Consider the following 18,284-nt stretch of genomic DNA (forward strand, 5'->3'; position numbering starts at 1 on the left):
AAAGGCCAGGGACCAGCGAAGAGGGTTAGGGGCCACCTTGGTTTCATGTCAGGGTCTCTGCCCAGGGAGGGCTCAGGGCTGGCGCTCACCCCCCACCCACCAACCTACCTGGACAACCTTATCTCTGTTCCACAACAGAGACTCCTTCTGAGGAGGACCCACTCTGGCAAGGGCGGGTGTTTTCTTGGACACAGCCCTTCTCCCAGGAGCCCGCAGTCCCAGGAACCTCTGGACAGGAGATTTATCTCGAGAGAGCCTCACAGATGCATATTCACAGTCAGGGGCGCCACAGGAAATGCATGCCACAGGGATGCGTGAAAGATTTCCTAAAGCGGTTTCTGGTCCCCCTTGAATGCCAGTTTCATGCCCCTAAAAGCTATGATGCTGAGGCACCTTTCAGGGCCTAGCAGTGGGGTGTGGGGTTCCATGGTTTCATATGGAACAAGCTGGGAAAGGGCCGGCACCTCTTGCTCATGGGGCCGGGAGTCATCAGCGTCGGGGAGGAAGCCCCTCGGGAGGAGAGGGGCCTGAGGCACAGTTGGGAGGCTGCTTCCCAGTGGCCGCTGGCGTCCCCTACCCCATTCTTAATGGCTGCTTTGAGGTCTGGGAAGAGCGGCCGCCCTATTGCCCAGCCCTAGGAGGGACTAGCAGCCCCACCAGCCAGCGCTGACTCCAGAGCCAAGCAGAAGGCAGGAAGGTGGCCTCGTCCACCTCTCCTGAGCCTGTGGGGAGGCCCCGCCTCCTGGAAGGCGGCCTGCAGTGCAGGACACACAGGGTCGGGGGGGCAGAGCCAAGATAGGGACCCAGGAGGGCTGGCACAGTGCTGTCCTGCCTCCCAGAGGGTGGAGAAGCTGCGGTGAGCACAGCAGCCAGCCCCCAGCCCCCAGCCCTTCCCCTCCCCTCGCCCTGGAGTGCCGCTCTCAGGAGAGGCTTCGTGGCTGGCGACTGGCTTTAGGACACGGCAAGCAAAGGCCGCCATGTCCTCCGTCTGGAGAGCGGCCCCAGCTCACAGTGAGGGGCTGCGAGCTCAGCCCGGGGACCCCCCAGCACATTCCAGCTGGGCCTCGGGGACCGTCAGGCACACCCGGCTGTGGGTTCGGCATGGGAGGGTGGCGGTGTTGGAGGGGGTGGCCAGAGAGCCCCTGAGACCGGGGCTGGCTTGGCCCAGGCATGGCGGCCAAGCACAAAACTTGAGGGAGGGCTCCGGAAGCCAGGCCTCCCTCGGCTGGTGGCTTGATTTCCGCAGCCTTGGGGCAGGGACTGAGCGGTGTCCTTGCAAATAAGTGGTTTCTTGCCTCCTCCTCCACAGGGCAGCCTGGGCCTCCGGGCCTGTCTTGGGGTTTGCTGGAGGCTCTGGTGGAAACCCAGGTGCTGAGGAGAAGTGACCCCAGTGCCCCAGGCAGGCTAGTGAGCCCTGATGGTGGGGGTTCTGCTGTGACACCTTCCCTCTCCCCTAAAAAGAGTGCTAGCAGGTACTCAGCTGGCTGCCCTCAGGGGTCCTGGGCAGGTTCTCAGCTGGCTGCCCTCAGGGGCCTGGGCAGGTCCTCAGCTGGCTGCCCTCGGGGGGCCTGGGCGGGTTCTCAGCTGGCTGCCCTCGGGGGGCCTGGGCGGGTCCTCAGCTGGCTGCCCTCGGGGGGCCTGGGCGGGTCCTCAGCTGGCTGCCCTTGGGGGCCTGGGTGGGTTCTCAGCTGGCTGCCCTCAGGGGCCTGGGCGTACCCTGGGCCCCATCTGTACCATGGTCTCTGCTCCCCTCCCTCAGGCCGGGCAGGTGAGGGGTGTGCCAAGGCCTCTGTGGAGTGTGGTCCCCGGGGCAAGGACAGCCCGAGGAATGGCTGCGCAGTGTGCTGCCGTCTTTTGGTGTCCGTCCTGGTCTTGGGCGTCTCCCTCTAACAGGGTCCCCAGTGTGTCTGCCGGGGCTTCACAGAGCCTGGGAGCCAACGGGGAAAGGGCTGGAAACTTGTTATTGCAAGTTTGAGAATTCAGGGCGCCAGCAGGCGCGGGCTGTGTGTGGAGTGCCATGAGGCTGCCGGCATTGTCATTCACTGCTGTCTCCAGTTAGGGGATGGGGTGGCACCCATCAGCCGGGCACCCGAGGCTCAAATTATGTCCTCCTTTGTCTCCCATGCCTGGTCCCTCTGGGAGACAGAACTAGGCAGCCGGCTGGGGAGGGCTGTGGGGAAGCGGGACTTGGGGCCATCCCTGTCCTTGGAGGAGGAGGGAGAGAGCCCTACAGTGTGGCCCTTGGTGAGAGGACGCCCTTGGGAGGCCTAGGGGCTGATGTTGGCCTCAGCTGCCACCCAGCCTTGCCTCCCAAGCAGAACCAGGGCCTGGGGCGGTCGTACCAGTCGCCGCTCAGGTCCCAGGAGGCCCCGTGGGTGGGGGCAGGATGCCAGCCCCTTAGAGAGGTGGGGACTCCCCAGGGACCCTCCGAGCAGACACCTGTGGTCTCATGTGAGGACAGCCTGGCTCTGTGTTCTTGGCCCCACAGCCCTGGCTGGCGTCCCCTATGCGTGGAGCTGTCTGTTGTGTGTGAGGACAGCCCAGTTCTGCGTCCCTGGCCCCCACAGCCCTGGCTGGCGTCCCATGTGCGTGGAGCTGCCTGTTGTGTGTGAGGGGTGGGTGGGTGGGGGTGCCGGGCGGGGGCTCTGATGAGTGTTTCCTCATTGCCTCCTTCCCCACTTCCTCATGTGTGCACTGAGCAGCCCTGCAGCTGGAGGCCATGAGGTTGTGTCCTGGAGTCTTCCTCCCTCTCCTGAGACCATCGACGCCCCAGGTGGGGCCCTCCTGGGCCAGATCCCATGCCAGCCCCCACCCCTGGAGTTGAACCCGACCGGGTGGCCCTGGCTCAGGAAGCTGGCCCAGCCGTGGGGGAGCCTGAGTCCCAGTCCCCGGTGAGCCTGGATGGGCACCGCAGCCTGCAGTGTGGAAGGCAGATCAGATCTGAGTGAGGCTGGGCAGGCGCTATCATGGGCGAAGGAATATTGGATTTCCTTAGGGGAACAAAGCTGTTTGTCCTCAAGTGCCTTTGACACTCGCAGGACGGTGGCTTTCCTGACAGGTGCGCAGGGTGAGGCGTGCGGCCTCTGCAGTCAGCCGGGGCTGCTCCAGCTTCCTGTGGTGAAGCTTCCAGCCCTGGTGAAGGAGCCCCTCCCCTCTGCATCTCCATGCCATGCCTCCACTCCCAGCCTGCCAGGGAGGGGTGTCTCCCCTCTGGCATCCGCAGAGGAAAAAGTGTTTCTTCCCACGCCAGCCTGTCTGCCGTGTCCACTGTTTACCTCCCCTGGCCAGATAACAGCAGAGGGGCCAGTTACCAGTGGAGGGGGTCAGATAACAGTGAGGGGCCCAGATACCAGCGGAGGGGAAGACTGGAGGGGAAGACCGCACTCCCCACAAGGCCAGGCTGGTGGTGTTCCAGGCTCCCCTGCCGGGGTGGAGGTCAGGGAGGAGCCTGGCCAGTGTCCCCAATGCCCCAGAATGCTCAGGACTAGCAGGGGTGGGGGCCAGGGCAGTGGCAGGGGCTGCCTTCGCCTTATGGCTGCTTGCCTGTCCCTCTTGGTGGGCGTGTGCCTGCCAAGGACACCGTGGGCGGTCCCCGAAGCCTGAAGCTGGAGCTGGGGTGGGTGTGGGGAGGAGAGCTGGAGCAGGGAGGGCAGGGCCGCCTCCATCCCTGGGGGAGGCTGTGGGCTGGGGGCCCCTCGTGAGAGTGGGTGGGGCAGTGTGACTTCCTCCTGGCTGCAGGGTCTGCTGGGGGAGGGTCCTCACTTGACCCTTCCTGGGGTCAGCGTGGGTCAAGGGTTAAGCGTCATTCCCGGCCCTTGGCAGCCTCGTCACTGAGGCTCTCAGCACTTACCGCTGGTCCTGGCATCTTGGACTGTGGAACTGGGGACAGCGCGTGGTGGGTTTTATAGCAAGTAGTAAGATGTGGGCGCTGTGCTCCAAACCAGAACCCGTTAAGTGCCACATGGTCAACAGTTTAGTGTGCAGAGACGAATTTCCTTCCCTTGATTTTTCCTTTTTTTTTCCAGCCTATTGGGGGAGGTGGAGGTGGTGAAATGTTAGCAGAGTGACCAGTTCATCCTGGTCTGCTTGGGGCCTTCCAGTTTTAGCACTGAGAGCCCCACAGCCTGAGAATCCCTTGACACCAGCCACTGTCCCTCTTCACAGAGTGTCCGAGAGCCCTGGGGCCCAGAGACACACAGATGGGGCCTGAGCCCCTGTCCCCCTTCTCCAGATGGAGCAGGCAGGGCCCTGGGGCTCCAGGGCTCACAGTGTTCTGGGGTCCACAGTGCGCTCTGCAGCCAGGCTGGTCTTCCTTGAGGACAGGGCTCCGAGGTGCCATGCCACAACTTACCCTGAGCGCAGTGGCCCTCAGAGGGATCGCCCCAGCACAAGCTTCCCACAGCCCGACACAGAGCCCCGCTGGGCCGGGCCCTCCCGGGGACTCCAGGGCAGAAAGCTTTCCCAGCATCTAGAGGCCCCTGCATCCCTCAGCTCAGGTCCCTTCCTTTCCCTTCACAAGCACAGTGCAGCCTGTTCTAGGCTCTCTCTCACTCTCACCCTCCCGCCTCATCTTGTGGGGGCCCTGTGAGGACTTTGGGTCTCCCGGATCATCCAGGATCACCTCCCATTTCACTCAGTCCCACCCACAGAGTCCCCTCTGCCAGAGTCCCCCATGTCCCTCTGTCATGTCCCGCATCCACATATCTGGGAGAGTTGGGACCCGCACGCCTCTGGGGCACTGTGATTCAGCCAGCCAGGCTGCCCATCCCAGTTTTATTTGCTTTACTCACACCCATCCTGGCCCCAAAATAAAATGCCACCAAAGACATATGTCACCTGGCCCCTCCCCGTCATCTGTCAGGAAATGTCCCCAGTGCTGGCCCCGGGGAGTTCCACACAGAAGGGTGTCGGGCCCTGCAGGCCCGTCTGACGCTCCTGGTCCGCTCACGTGACCGCCGGGTTGAGGTTCATTAAGATTTTGTGCGTTGTTCAAGGTTTTACTTCTGTCAGAAGCAAAACCCTTACCGTTTCCACATCAACAGAAGAAACGTAAACAATTCAGATACTCGAGAACACAAAAAGTGCTTCTCCCACACCCCCACCCAGGGAAGTGCCGCTTGGTGCGGCCCACCCAGGTGGGAGCCCGGAAGACAGAGCAGCCTCCTCTGGGTGGGTTTGGTGATGCGTCTCCTCACTTGCCGTGACCCCAGAAGGCACCTAGAGCAACACCTGGTGGGTCCTCACAGGCCTTGGCGGGCGAGTGCTGCTGCTGCGCCTGCGTTCTGGGGAGACCGAGGCCCTGGGGGTGCCTGGCCTGGTGCCCCTGCGGTGATCTGAGGTGGCCCAAAGCCTGTGTTCTCTGCCCCCGCCATGCTCGTTTGGTCTCTCTGGGCTGGAAAGGGCCCTCGACCATCCCAGCCAAGGTTGGGGGATTTCTGGGGAGTGCGGGACCAGCACCTGAGCCCAGGTTCTCCTCCCTGACCGCCTCTCCTCTCCCCACAGAGGATGGGAGGGGCAAGCTGCGACCAACCAAGGCCAAGAACGAGCGGAAGAAGAAGAGCTTCGGCCCGCTGCCCCCACAGCTGCCGACCCCGCCTGCTCACTTCCCCTCGGAGGAGGCGCTGTGGCTGCCATCCTCACTGGAGCCCGCGGTGCTGGGCCCGGGCCCTTCGGCCATGGAGGAGAACCCCCTGCCGGCGCCCCTCAACGTCGTGCCCCCTGAGGTGCCCAGTGAGGAGCTAGAGGCCAAGCCTCGGCCCATCATCCCCATGCTGTACGTGGTGCCGCGGCCCGGCAAGGCAGCCTTCAACCAGGAGCACATGTCCTGCCAGCAGGCCTTTGAGCACTTTGCCCAGAAGGGCCCGACCTGGAAGGAGCCAGCCTCCCCCATGGAGCTGATGGGGCCAGAAGACGGTGGAGCCAGCAGTGGGGCTGGTCGCATGGAGACCAAAGTCCGGGCCGGAGAGGGGCAGGTGGGGTGGATGGGGGCAGGCGGGGAGAAGGGGGACCGGTGGGGCAGAGGGGAGCTGGTGGCAGGGGAGGCAGGAGGCGGGGAGGAGGAGGGCAGGTGGGGCAGAGGGGAGCTGGTGGCAGGGGAGGAGGAGGGCAGATGGGGCAGAGGGGAACTGGGAGAGTGGGGCGGAGAGGAGTGGGCGGGAGGGCTGCCTGCTGGTCTCACAGGGCACGTGGCGTGTCTGTAGTTAGAGAACAGAGGAGCCCTGTGGCCTTTTGCTGGGACTATCACCCCAGGGGAGGAGACTCAGGCCTCAGGCACACTGAGCCCCTGTGTGGCTCCAAGGGAGCCCCACCCAGGGGTCTGTAGTGGGGCCCTCACTGCAGCCTGTTGTGTGTTTCAGGCACCGTCCACATTTTCCAAATTGAAGATGGAGATCAAGAAGAGCCGGCGCCATCCCCTGGGCCGGCCGCCCACACGGTCCCCGCTGTCGGTGGTCAAGCAGGAGGCCTCAAGTGACGAGGGTGAGTGGGGGACCCCAAGTCGGCTCTCGGCCCAACTCTGCTGCTGCTCGTGGGGGGCCCGGCTCCCATGTGGCCTCCGGTCCCCTCCCCTGAACCCAGGCCTGTGGCTCTGCCACCTTCTCTGTAAAATGGGGGTTGTGGGCACTTGGAATCGCCAGGCCTGGCACCGCGTCCTCCATGCAGACCCGTCTCCTGCCAGCACCCCTCCCCCAGGCCTGGGCTGGGTGCCCCTGCTGGCTCCCAGGTGCACGAGGCTGCACTTCCTCCCTCTCACAGCCTCGGACCTGCTCAATACCATTGGCTGCTCCTGTTCTCGAGTGTTAACAGAGCATGACTGTGCGCATGGCAGGGGCCCCGGGGGCGGGGGGGCGGGCAGAAGTGCTGGCCACCCCTACCAGATGGAGGGGATGGAAATGGGCTCAGAGTTCCGGGGTAGCCAGGTGGGGCCTGAGAGCTCAGGTGGGGTCAACATATATCCTCTCCCAGTTTCCAGCTTGTTTCCAGTGCCAGCGTTCCCACAGCCATGTCCGTGCTAGAAACGGCCAGCAGTAGAAGTCTGTTCTCAAAAGTACTGCGGCTGCCTCGGGGGCAGGGGGAAGGCCACTGTATTCAAGTTGCATGACCAGAGGAAAACCCCTCACCCAGCCTGGTCACCCAGGCAGGTGGTCACTCCAGGACAGGTGGTCACCCCAGGGCAGGTGGTCACCCCCGAAAGGTGGTCACCCTGGGCAGGCGGTCACCCCTGATGGGTGGTCACCCCAGGGCAGGTGGTCACCCCCGAAAGGTGGTCACCCTGGGCAGGCGGTCACCCCTGATGGGTGGTCACCCAGGGTAGCCTGTCACCCCCGATAGGTGGTCACCCCTGGCAGGCGGTCACCCCCGATAGGTGGTCACCCCCGATAGGTGGTCACCCAGAGCAGGCGGTCACCCCCGATGGGTGGTCACCCAGAGCAGGCGGTCGCCCCCGATGGGTGGTCACCCAGAGCAGGCGGTCGCCCCCGATGGGTGGTCACCCAGAGCAGGCGGTCGCCCCCGATGGGTGGTCACCCAGAGCAGGCGGTCGCCCCCGATGGGTGGTCACCCAGAGCAGGCGGTCGCCCCCGATGGGTGGTCACCCCTGGCAGGCGGTCACCCCCGATAGGTGGTCACCCAGAGCAGGTGGTCACCCCCGATAGGTGGTCACCCAGAGCAGGCGGTCACCCCCGATAGGTGGTCACCCTGGGTAAGCAGTTATCCAGGACAGGCTGTCATTGGGACAGGTGTCACACGTGTAGGGAGGCAGCTGCTGTTAGAGATGCCTGGCTTCGCTCTGCTGGCTGGGCTGCCCACGATGGGCGGTTCGGGGCCGGGAAGCTCGTGCCTCCCCATGGAAGATTCCTCCCAGGGCTGAGCACAGGCCATCCGGGCCTTGGAGAGGTTGGAACAAAAGGCTCCCGCGAGGCTTTGAGTGGGAGGGGAGAAGATGGAATCTTCGATTTAACCCTCAGCCGAGAGCTGCTGTCTTGTGTGCAGAAGTCCTGCTAAGCCAATTTTTCATCTTCCGCTTTGGCCTTTCCCTGGGGATGCGCGTAGAACCTGAAAATGGTCTGGATGGCGTCTTTCATCCTGCATGCAATTTGAGGGGTAGGGAGAGGAGGGTTCTAGAAGCGCCTGGGATCTCAGGGCGGGAGCTCCCAGGAGTGGAGGAATCAGCAGGGGGACAGAGGCGTGCCCAGGGGCCTCTCGAGCTGCCTCGGGAAGAGGCCTTGCCTTCTACCTGGATATCTTTCCAGAAGGCACCTCCAGGGCCTCCGTGGACTCCCCCACTCCCCACACCCCACTGTGGCCCTTTGGTGAGACCGGAGCATTTGCCTGTGAGATCGTCACGGCCCCAGAACCCCAGGTATCCTGGGGTCGTGAGTGACAGACACAACCAGTGGCTCCGTTCTCATCCCCAGGGTTTCAGGGCCGCTTAGGGCCTTCCCTGGGCTCAGCTGGCGGGACTGTTGCGTTTGGGTTTTTAGAGGAGTCTTGGCCTAAGGGCTTCCTGAGTTCACCGTGGGAGTCCTGGGTCTCCACCTCAGGGAGCCTGCCCTGCCCTCCTCTAGGTGAACCAGGGGTAGTGCCACAGCTGGACTGATCCCAGGACCCCAGGATCCGCTTTAGGTTGGGCTGAGGGTTGGGCCACAGGAATGGGCACCCCACTTCCTGGGGACAGCACCCCTGTGTCCACAGGAGATGCAGGGAGGGGAGGTGGGGAGATTGAGGCGTGACCCCTGGCAGTGGAGGCCTTTAGAGTCCAATGGGAACAGGCGACAGGCGGGAGAGAGACAACTGTGGCTTCTCACCAGCGGCCCTCACCAGAGTTTCCCTGTCACGCACCTCTTCCCGGCACAGGCTGCCTTGGCCTCCTAGCCCTGGGCATAGCCCCTCCTGCCTCCCTGCCACACTCCTCCGGCACCTCACTTGAGTTCAGGGAGTCTGTGCCTGCCCAAGGCAGGAAGGACAGTGTTTCTGAGTCTCTCTGGTCACTGCCGACGCCCCCACACATACTCAGACCCCAGGACAGGTGTAGGGCAGCCGGGGCAGGGCTGGACACTGAGTGTGGCCACTCCTTGGCCCGGAAGGCCCCGGGCGAGTGGACGGCTCCAGATGTCCAGGGAGAACCAGGTGTTGGGGGAGGGGCTCCGAGGAACCACGTTTGGGGGCTCCGGCCTTGGGTAGCAATCGGCCGAGATAGACGTGTCCCCTCCTGTTGATGGGATGGGACGCTGCATTGCCAACTTGATGGGCGTCGTGGAGAATGAGGCAGCCAGGAGGCAGGTGGAAGGGGAGCTATGGGCCAGGGACCCTGTGGGCAGCCAGGGCTATAGACCCAGGGCCATCTCCTGGGCAGTTGGGGTGATTCCTTGGCCAAGTTTTTAGGGGACTCAAGTGTCTCTCCCTCTCCCCCGTTCTTCTAGAGGCGTCCCCTTTCTCCGGGGAGGAAGACGTGAGTGACCCTGAGGCCTTGAGGCCGCTGCTGTCCCTGCAGTGGAAGAACAGGGCGGCCAGCTTCCAGGCCGAGAGGAAGTTCAACGCGACAGCTGCGCGCACGGAGCCCTACTGCGCCATCTGCACGCTCTTCTACCCCTACTGCCAGGTGGGCAGGCGGGCCTTGCAGGTCCCAGGGAACCCCAGAGGCAGGGGCAGCGGGAGAGGGCAAAGGACCGGGCACCCCCCATGCCTCCCTCTCTCACGCGGGGCGGGGTGTTGGCCAGCACCCTGAGTTGTGAGGGCTTGTTCCTGACAGCTGTAGGCGGAGCCTGGTCTCTGGGTTTTGTGGGAATGAAGCTTACCAACGTGCACATCTGCAGCGTGAGCCATGGTGGACGGGGCAGAGGGAGGGTGCGGAGGCTCGGGGTCACTGGCCTCAGGGAGCGCCCAGCCTGAGGGGTGCTGAGAGGGGCCGGGTGGTGTGGGGTGGAGTGAAGGCCCGGGTACACCACCTGAGTGGCCGGGGGGGCTCCTGCAAGCCCTGGCCTGTCTCACTGAGCTGGGCGCCTGGCCGAGGTCCCATTTCTGGTACTCTTTCCACGCTGGCCTCGCCTGTCCTCTGCACCCAGATGGGGGGCTGGCCTCTGCCCACGGCCATCCCAGGCATCAGCACCCAGCCCAGCCATTTTCCTCAGAATCTCTTGGATCCCCCCTCCTCTCCTTCCCTGAGTGTGCAGCCTCCCCAGGACAGGACCTGACCCACGTGCTTTGCACTCCCAGCTCCTAGCCCATGCCCAGCATGTCCAGGCATTGGCAGAGCTGCCCTGGGTCGGGGACCTCACCGCCTGTGCGCGGCTGGGTCTCGGTGGACAGAGCCAGCGAGGGTGCTGTGCCGAGGGTGGCGAGCCTGTCTCGGGGCCCTGCTGCTGGGAGCTGCCCGCACCTGCATCTGTGAGCTGGATTTAGTGCTTTGGTTCCTGAGATAGACAAGACCTGACAGGCGACACCGTCTCCAGGCACTTGCTGTCCTTTGTGAGGCCAGAGAGGCTGCTGGGAGCCACAGGGCCGGGAACGCCGCTTCAAACATGCGTCTTCCTAACTCCCCTTGCCAGGCAGAGTGCGGAGACTCATTCTCACACACACCCCCCAGCCTACCCCAGCGCCAGGGGCCACCCAGCACCAGGGGCCGTGCAGGCCGGCCTGAGCTCTGCGTCTGGACGCGACCCTCATGGGGACAGGGTCAGACAGCGTTTGGGGATCCCGGCTTTCTGGAGGAGTGGGAAGAGGGGCCGAGGTGGCTCTGGGCATCTCCCCGACCTCCCCCCCAGAGCCAGGGGGCATCGAAGCCCGGGGCAGGTGCCCTGACAGAGGTCTGTGCCGCCCACCTGCCTACCCTGCACATGGCTCTGTCCCCTGAAGGCCCCCTCTCCCCTCCAGGCCCTACAGACCGAGAAGGAGGCACCCACAGCCTCCCTCGGAGAGGGCTCCTCGGCCACACTGCCCTCCAAAAGCGGCCAGAAGACCCGACCGCTGATCCCCGAGATGTGCTTCACCTCTGGCGGCGAGAACACGGAGCCGCTGCCTGCCAACTCCTACATCGGCGACGATGGGACCAGCCCCCTGATCGCCTGTGGCAAGTGCTGCCTGCAGGTCCACGCCAGTGAGTGCCACTGTGGGGCCCAGAGGAGCCGCACCCTCCTTCAGGGTGCTGGTGGGGGCGCCGGTGGGGCTCCATCCTCCCATGCGGAGGGCCACGCCGGCCCCTCTCCCCATGCTGTACTTTCAGGGCCGGGGCAGGGGCCTCTTCCGGTGACTTCCTGCAATTTCTGACTTTCTCGTCCCTCCCGTGGTCCCACCATCTAGAGCAGGGGGAAAGGCTGTGGCCGTGGAAGGACTGGGTGACCCCATGCCACCCCGGGGCAGGACAGGGCCTCCACCTCTCCCAGCGTCCAGAAGACGCCAGTGCAGGCCCAGGTGCCAGCCTCTGGTGCCAGCCTCCGCGGAGGAAGCCTCTGCTCCGAGGGGCACTGGGCTCCTCCCGCCCTGTCCCTGACACCCAGAAGCTCACCCTAGGGCCAGAGCAAGAAACGGGCCAGATACCCCATCTCTCCACAGGCTGTGTTCCCTGAGAATGACTGTCTCTGCCAAGTAGCCTTTGGGGGCAGATATCCCTGCCCTTGACCTTGGCCCAGGCGGGGTTCCTCCTCACTGGGCCTCTGGACAGTTCTGCCGAGTCTTCCCCAAGGCCTGGGAGGCAGCAGGAGGAGCTCAGGCACCCGCTACGCCTGTGATTTGGGGCCGTGGTTGAAACTGATGGTCACAGTGAGATTGCAGTGTGGTCAGGGCATCTGATTTATCTCTGCTCTTGGGGACCCCTCCCCAATCCTGAGGCTCGACTGTGGTCACAGACAAGAAAATGAATGTCTGTCTCTTTCTCAGGCGTGAGGGGCAGTGGCAGGAATTGGACTTCCAGGGCAGGAGGAGGGCTTTCTGGCGACGTTTAATTTTCTGTGCCCCTGGCCAAGGCAGGTAGCCATAGATCTCTGTCAGTTTCCTCCTGGCAGTGGCCTGCCTGGGGCTCGCGTTGTCTCCTGGCTGGGAGGCTGTTCACTCTGCTTTGCTGGGCCTGGGTTTGAGACGTGGGGGAAGGGTTGCTGAGGGTCCCAGGCCTGCCACAGCCGGGCCACCCCAGCCAGGGCTACCCCAGCAGATGCCCCCACCCCCAGCCTGTGCCCACCACCCTGCTGCTCTGGAGGCAGTGAGGTCCTCACCCCCAGCCTCTTCAGCGGGCCACCAGCACTGGCAGAGAGCCCCTTCCACACTGCAGGGCAGGACCCCCAGCAGAGGCAGAGCCCTGGGGGCAGGCGGCACCCCTCCCCTCACTTTGGGGGCATGACTCGGCCTTTCCTGCCCTTTCCCCGTTTCCAGACCCAGGGCCACATCCAAAACTGAGTGGCCTTTGTGGCTGGCCTCTCTGGACACAGCAGGAGGAGCTGCTTTTGGGGGTGCAGACCCCCAACAAGGAGGGGCCTTCAAGATACCACCAGACTGAGTGCAGCAGACCCAGCTGGAGCTCAGGGGGCCCTGCTCCCCTTCCTGCGTCCTCCTTCCACACACGCAGCTTCCAGACCTTTCTCTCGCTCCACGTGCAGGGGCCTGGATTGAAGCTCGGAGGGTGGGAACAGCACGCACCCTGAATGCTGCAGCTGTGTGCGGAGGCCCCGTCACTCCACGTGCGGATGCCGGCCCCCGAGTTACCTGGCCCCTCCCGCTGAGTCTCACTCGGCACCCCCAAGTCTCACCTGCCCTCCAATCTCAGCCAGCCCCTGCTGTCTTCCAGGTTGCTATGGCATCCGTCCCGAGCTGGTCAACGAAGGCTGGACGTGTTCCCGGTGCGCGGCCCACGCCTGGACTGCGGTAACTCGCTCCCTGCAGCGGGGGTGGTACTCTGAGAGGCCCGGGCCCCGGCCCCACTCCAGCAGGCTGACTTTGGGGCACAGTCTCCCCCCATGGGCCTGGGTTCCTTCACCTCTGCCCTGAGGGGGTGGAACCCAAGGGATTCCCGCCCGTCACTTTGGTGGCTGCTAGTTTGAAATGTAAGGGCCGAGGGCTGCAGTTGGCAGATCAGGCCCCAAGCAGCGCGTGGGGAGCCTGCTCCGAGCCCTGCTCACCCAGGGCCGTCTGGTCTCTGCAGGAGTGCTGCCTGTGCAACCTTCGAGGAGGCGCGCTGCAGATGACCACCGATAGGAGGTGGGTGGCACCGCGTGTGTGGGCTGGGGGGCCGGAGGGGAGCCTGCCCTGGGCTGAGGCTCTGCAGGGTGTGACCCTAGTACCCGGGGGTCAGCCATCACCTCCGCGTAACAGCCCCATGTCATGGATGGGGTGGCCGGGGCTGAGGAGGAGCACACGCCTGCCCCGACCTCCCTGAAGGTCCCCAGGCCCTGACCCAGCTGACAGCAGCATCACGCCCGGCCCCTCTGTGGCCAGCCCAGGTCCTCGAAGGCGCACCTGACCCCGCCCCACCTGCCCTCCCAGGTGGATCCACGTGATCTGCGCCATCGCGGTCCCCGAGGCGCGCTTCCTGAACGTGATTGAGCGCCACCCTGTGGACATCAGCGCCATCCCCGAGCAGCGGTGGAAGCTGGTAGGTCCTTGCGGTCGAGGCCCACCCTGCCCGTGTCTCTAGGGCCGCCGGCCAGGCTCGGCTCCCCGCCTGCGCCATCCGACGCGGTCTTTCCTCCAAGCTCTGCGTCTCCACCGGCGTGGTGGGCAGCTTTCAGGAAGCCAGTGACCCCGACTTCAGCAGGCGTGTTATTTTTTGAATCGTTCCCCGAGGTGCAAGGTACAAAAGTCAAAAGTCATCAAGGGTGCCGGAGATAAGCAGACCCCGTCAGGTGCAGCCTCGGGGGCGTCCTCTGCAGGACCGAGCACCCCATGCGGTTTCCACCTTTCCACAAAAGCAGAGACGCCACACATGCCCCGACACAATCGGGCCTTCCGATTTTTGTTGTTTTTCTACTTATAACAAGCCTGGGCAACATAGTGAAACCCCATCTCTATAAAAAAACAAAAAACAATAGCTGGGCGTGGTGGCACCACACCTGTGGTCCCAGCTACTCGGGAGGCTGAGTGAGGTGGGAGGATCGCCTGAGCCCAGGATATCCAGGCTGCAGTGAGCTGTGATTGTGCCATTACACTGCAGCCTGGGCGACAGAGCCAGCCAGACCCTGTCTCAAAAAAAAAAAAATAAACTGTAACAGTGCTTAGCATGAGATCTACCCCTTAAGAAGCATCTGAGGTCCCGTACGGCTTTCACCATGGGCCCAGCGGTGGGCAGCAGGGCTCTGCGGCCTGCTCACCGGTCTTGTATAACTGACACTTCGCACGTGCTGAGCAGCAGCTCCCTCCGCCCGCCCCGGCGCCCAGCAGTCTGCTTCTGTGTGTTTGCCTGTATTACAGACCCCACGTGAGTGGGATTGTACAGTCTTTATTCTTCTGCGACTGGCTTCTTTCTTAAAAGACGGGGTTTCTCACTCTTACCCAAGCTGGAGTGCAGTGGTGTGGTCACAGCTCTCTGCAGCCTCAAACTCCTGGGCTCAGGCGATCCTCCTGCCTCAGCCTCCTGAGTAGCTAGGACCACAAGCACATGCCAAAAAATTAGGTTAACTCCCAATTTTTTTTAAGAGATGGGATCTCACTATGTTGCCCAGGCTGGTTTGGAACTCCAGGCCTTGAGGTCTTCCTGCCTTGGCCTCCTGGGTAACTGGGATTACAGGCACGAGTGGTGTCTTTCATTTAGCGTAACGTCCTCAAGGTTCATCCATATTCATTCAACCCAAATACAGCAAGAGTTCCTTCTTTTCCTGGCTGAGTAATGTTCCGCCGTGTGGATGGACCGCGTCGTGTGGATCCGGGCACCCGCCGATGTCTCTGCCTTTTGGCTGTTGTGGGTTGTGCTGCAGTGGATGTGGGAGTGTGGTTGTGGTTTGGAGATTCTGATGTCATTTCCTGTGGATATAGACCCAGCAGTGGGATTGCTGGACCGTCGGGCAGCTCTGTTTTTACACTGGAGGAAACTGCCCTCCCTTGCGACTGGATGGACTCCCATTCGCACCCCCAGGGAGCTGGGGTCTCCTCTTCCCCCCATCCTCACCCACACCTACCTTGGACTTCTTTGTACCAGCCGCCCTAGCAGGTGCGAGATGGTCTCGCTGTGGTTTGATTTGTGTTTCCCTGGTGATCAGTGACACTGGGCGTCTTTGCACAGTCCTGTTGGCCATCTGCATGCCGTCTTTGGAGAAACGTCCGTTTCCTTTGCCCATTCTTTGCCTGGGTTGCTTGGCCTTTGTGGTTGAGTTGGAGGATCTCTGCCGCTCCACTCTCGGTGCACATCGAGGGCCCCCTGCAGATGCACGCAGCCTCCTTGTGCGTGGCGGGGCCTCGTAGTGGGGGCTTGCGAGGCTTCCTCCTGCTCTCAGCAATGATGGTCCCCCTTTGGGGAACCCCTTGGAGCCACGGGGCAGTCGGGGAGTGGTCAGTGCTGGCCACCAGCTGGCTGTGCACTTGGGGCAGATTCCTCGACCTCTCTGCCTCGGCCGTCTCCTCTGTGCTGTGGGGTTGCCACAGTCCCCACTCTGCAGGGCTGCAGTGGTGTGAGCTGGGCCCACTCCCTCCCTGAAGCATGGACCACCCCGTCTGAGCACTAGCAGCTGCTCGGGGCTTGTCAAATCTGCAGCCTCGTCCCCCCAGGCCCCCAGTGTCACCCACTGCGTTTGATCCACACAGTGAGAGCCTGCGGAGTCACCCTGCACTGTCCGTTCTGCAGGTGAGGAGCCTGGAGCCTGGAGGGGCTTGGCCGACGGTGGCCTGGGCTGCAGCCCCACAGGGCTGTCTCTGCTTTGCACCCTCTAGCCCATCTGTGCACGAGGCACTTGGGGCCGTCCACGCCCACCGGAAAACGACACTCAGCTGGCCCTTTAAATCAGCTTCCTGCAGAGCCTTGGGATCTGGCCCAGAAAGGAGATGAGGAGTCCAGGCACCGTGACTCACGCCTGTAATCCCAGCACTTTGGGAGGCCAAGGCGGGCGGATCACCTGAGGTCAGGATTTTGAGACCAGCCTGGCCAACATAGTGAAACCCGGTCTCTACTAAAAATACAAAAATTAGCTCTGCATGATGGGCCATGTCTGTGATCCCAGCTACTCTGGAGACTGAGGCAGGAGAATCACTTGAACCCAGGAGGCGGAGGTTGCAGTGAGCTGAGATCTCCCTACGGCACTCTAGCTGGGACTACAGAGTAAGACCCTGTCTCAAAAAAAAAAGGATGAGGAGAGCGAAATGCAGACTTTGCTGGGGCCGCGTCCCCACTAAAAGGGCTGCGCATGTGGTGGCGTTGATGGGAAGGACGCGTTTGTCCCTGTGCACTCCGGCCTCTGCACATGTGTCTTGTGGGCCTCTGGAGGCTGAGCCCGCGGCCAGTAGTACCCAGCAGCGTCCTGCTTGCTTTTCCTGCCTGGTCTATCTTCCCAGCTGCGGACACAGTGCCCGGTGTTGACAGTCGGGCTCGTGTGGAGGTGGGGCTGGAAGCAGACACGTCAGTCTGGTGGGGCGGGTGATGCCCGCCACAGAGCCCGGGCTCCCGTGCACCGGTGCGAGGTGCCCACGAGCCTGTTGGGCTTGGATGCCGCACTTGGAGCGCACAGGTGCCGGGCCACCTGGGTGGGGCCACACAGGCCGTCACAGAGGCTCGTCTGGAGGGGGAGCCCTCTTTCCTCGTTCGTGGAGCAGAGCGTGCAGCGGGTCATGCCAGCCTGGCCTGGTACGGCTGAGCGATTAGGAAGCTGGCAGCCCGCGGGTGATGCTTCGGAGGCACCAGTGACTTGGTCCACAAACGTGGGCGTAAAAGGCCCCATGATTCAGGTGGAGCAATGGTGCGGTGCCGGCGCAGTGATAAATCCTCCCGCCCCGACGCCTTATGGATCATCTGACATTTCCAGGACGCGGCCTCTTCATTACCGGTGCTTGTAACGATGAATTAAAAATCCTTTTACACAAGGCCCGCTTGTATTGCTTAATGGAGCTTTGCAAGGAGGCGGTGGTTAACTCCTGCTCGCCCAGCCACCCAGCCACCTTCGCAGGCCACGGGCAGGCCGCAGGCATGGGGCACACTCACTCCTGGTTACCCGTCTGTCTCCAGGGCTCCCCGGCCACCGGCTCAGGGCTTCAGGCAGTCCAGGTGAGTCAGGGGCTCCGGCTGGCCGCCCGCCTGGGCCAAGTTAGCACCAGGTTCTCAAGGCGTGCTGCTGAGAAGCCCCTCACCTACCGGCGGGGCAGGTTCCTGGAAGTGGGCAGAAGCACCAGGAGCTTCTGGAAGATCTGGGAGGTCTGGGAGGGGCTTGGGATGAGAGGAGGCAGCTTCAGGGCAGCAGCAGGGGTGGGCAGTCGCACCAGCTCTCCCCGCTGCCCACAGTCCCGCCTGGAGGGGTAGGGCCGGTCAGGAGGGGCTCTCTGCTCCTCAGGGGTTGGGGTGGTTTGTGAAAGCAGGTTGGTGGACAGCCACTGCGCCTCTGTGTGACACGCTGAGGACACAGTGCCATGGGTGGTACCCAGCGGTGACCCCCTGCTTCCTCCAGTCCGTGGTGCCCTGCAGACCTCCGAAGTCCACCCTGCGTCGTCCTCACAGCCCTGTGGCCTCTGAGGAAGGACACTGAGCCGGGAACTTCGAACCAAACACCAGTACCTGGGCCCTTCCAGGCCCCCCAAGGGCCTTAGACCCTGAGTCCCCGGCACACGCTGGCCTGGGCCAGGCCAACACTGGACGCGGGTCTTCAAACCGTGGCTCCCAGGAAGGGAGGTGACAGCCAAGAATGCCTGCCCGACCTCCTGTGGCCACAGCGTGTGGCATGACTGGACCTCGCCTTAGAGGGGTGGCTCTGGGCAACCTCAGCCCCAGGCGCAGCTCCTGACAAACGGCCTCATGGGTCCTGGGGCACACTCTTCGCAACGTGGAGACGCAGGGTCACGGGCCGCCTGCCACCACGGGGCGGAAGGGGATGGTGCTGTGTGCCAGGCTGCCCCGGGGCTGGGTTTCTCCTGGGCCTGGGCTGAGGGGTGGAGGCCTGTGGGTGACGTGTTCAAGATGGCTCAACAACCCCACCTGACAGTGTCCAGGCAGGGCCTCTCCCCCACCCCCAGGCCCTCAGGGAGCACAGCCACCACTCATACACGCCGGCCGCTCTGCTGGAGGGGGACGCCGTGCTGGAGCGCTGCCTGGCACGTGTTGTGTGATGGGAGAATTGGGTATTGACAGTTGAATAATGAGATCTTGATGCTGTCGATCGGCGCTGCTCCAG

At 63.4% G+C, this 18,284-nt stretch overlaps 1 protein-coding gene and 1 long non-coding RNA gene across 8 annotated transcripts in view; both read left to right on the forward strand.

The window, feature by feature from the left end:
• KDM4B (lysine demethylase 4B) overlaps nucleotides 1-18,284 on the forward strand; it is a 185,391-nt gene that overhangs the window by 156,611 nt on the left and 10,496 nt on the right. For 5 of the 7 annotated variants that reach the window (XM_065535027.2, XM_065535028.2, XM_074025438.1 and 2 more), the window contains 7 exons: nucleotides 5,503-5,972; nucleotides 6,357-6,477; nucleotides 9,420-9,598; nucleotides 10,870-11,092; nucleotides 12,773-12,849; nucleotides 13,127-13,182; nucleotides 13,468-13,576. In XM_065535027.2, coding sequence (XP_065391099.1) covers nucleotides 5,503-5,972; nucleotides 6,357-6,477; nucleotides 9,420-9,598; nucleotides 10,870-11,092; nucleotides 12,773-12,849; nucleotides 13,127-13,182; nucleotides 13,468-13,576 — 1,235 coding nt within the window. Of the gene's footprint in view, nucleotides 1-5,502; nucleotides 5,973-6,356; nucleotides 6,478-9,419; nucleotides 9,599-10,869; nucleotides 11,093-12,772; nucleotides 12,850-13,126; nucleotides 13,183-13,467; nucleotides 13,577-18,284 lie in introns of those variants that run through there. The other 2 variants (XR_012428267.1, XR_012428269.1) reach the window with 1 other exon arrangement.
• Nucleotides 14,560-16,986, forward strand: LOC135968407 (uncharacterized). Its single transcript, XR_010583163.2, has 2 exons — nucleotides 14,560-15,757; nucleotides 15,844-16,986. It is a non-coding gene; the product is annotated as an uncharacterized lncRNA (long non-coding RNA).

This window comes from Macaca fascicularis, chromosome 19, assembly GCF_037993035.2.
Source record: "Macaca fascicularis isolate 582-1 chromosome 19, T2T-MFA8v1.1".
Lineage (NCBI taxonomy): Eukaryota > Metazoa > Chordata > Mammalia > Primates > Cercopithecidae > Macaca > Macaca fascicularis.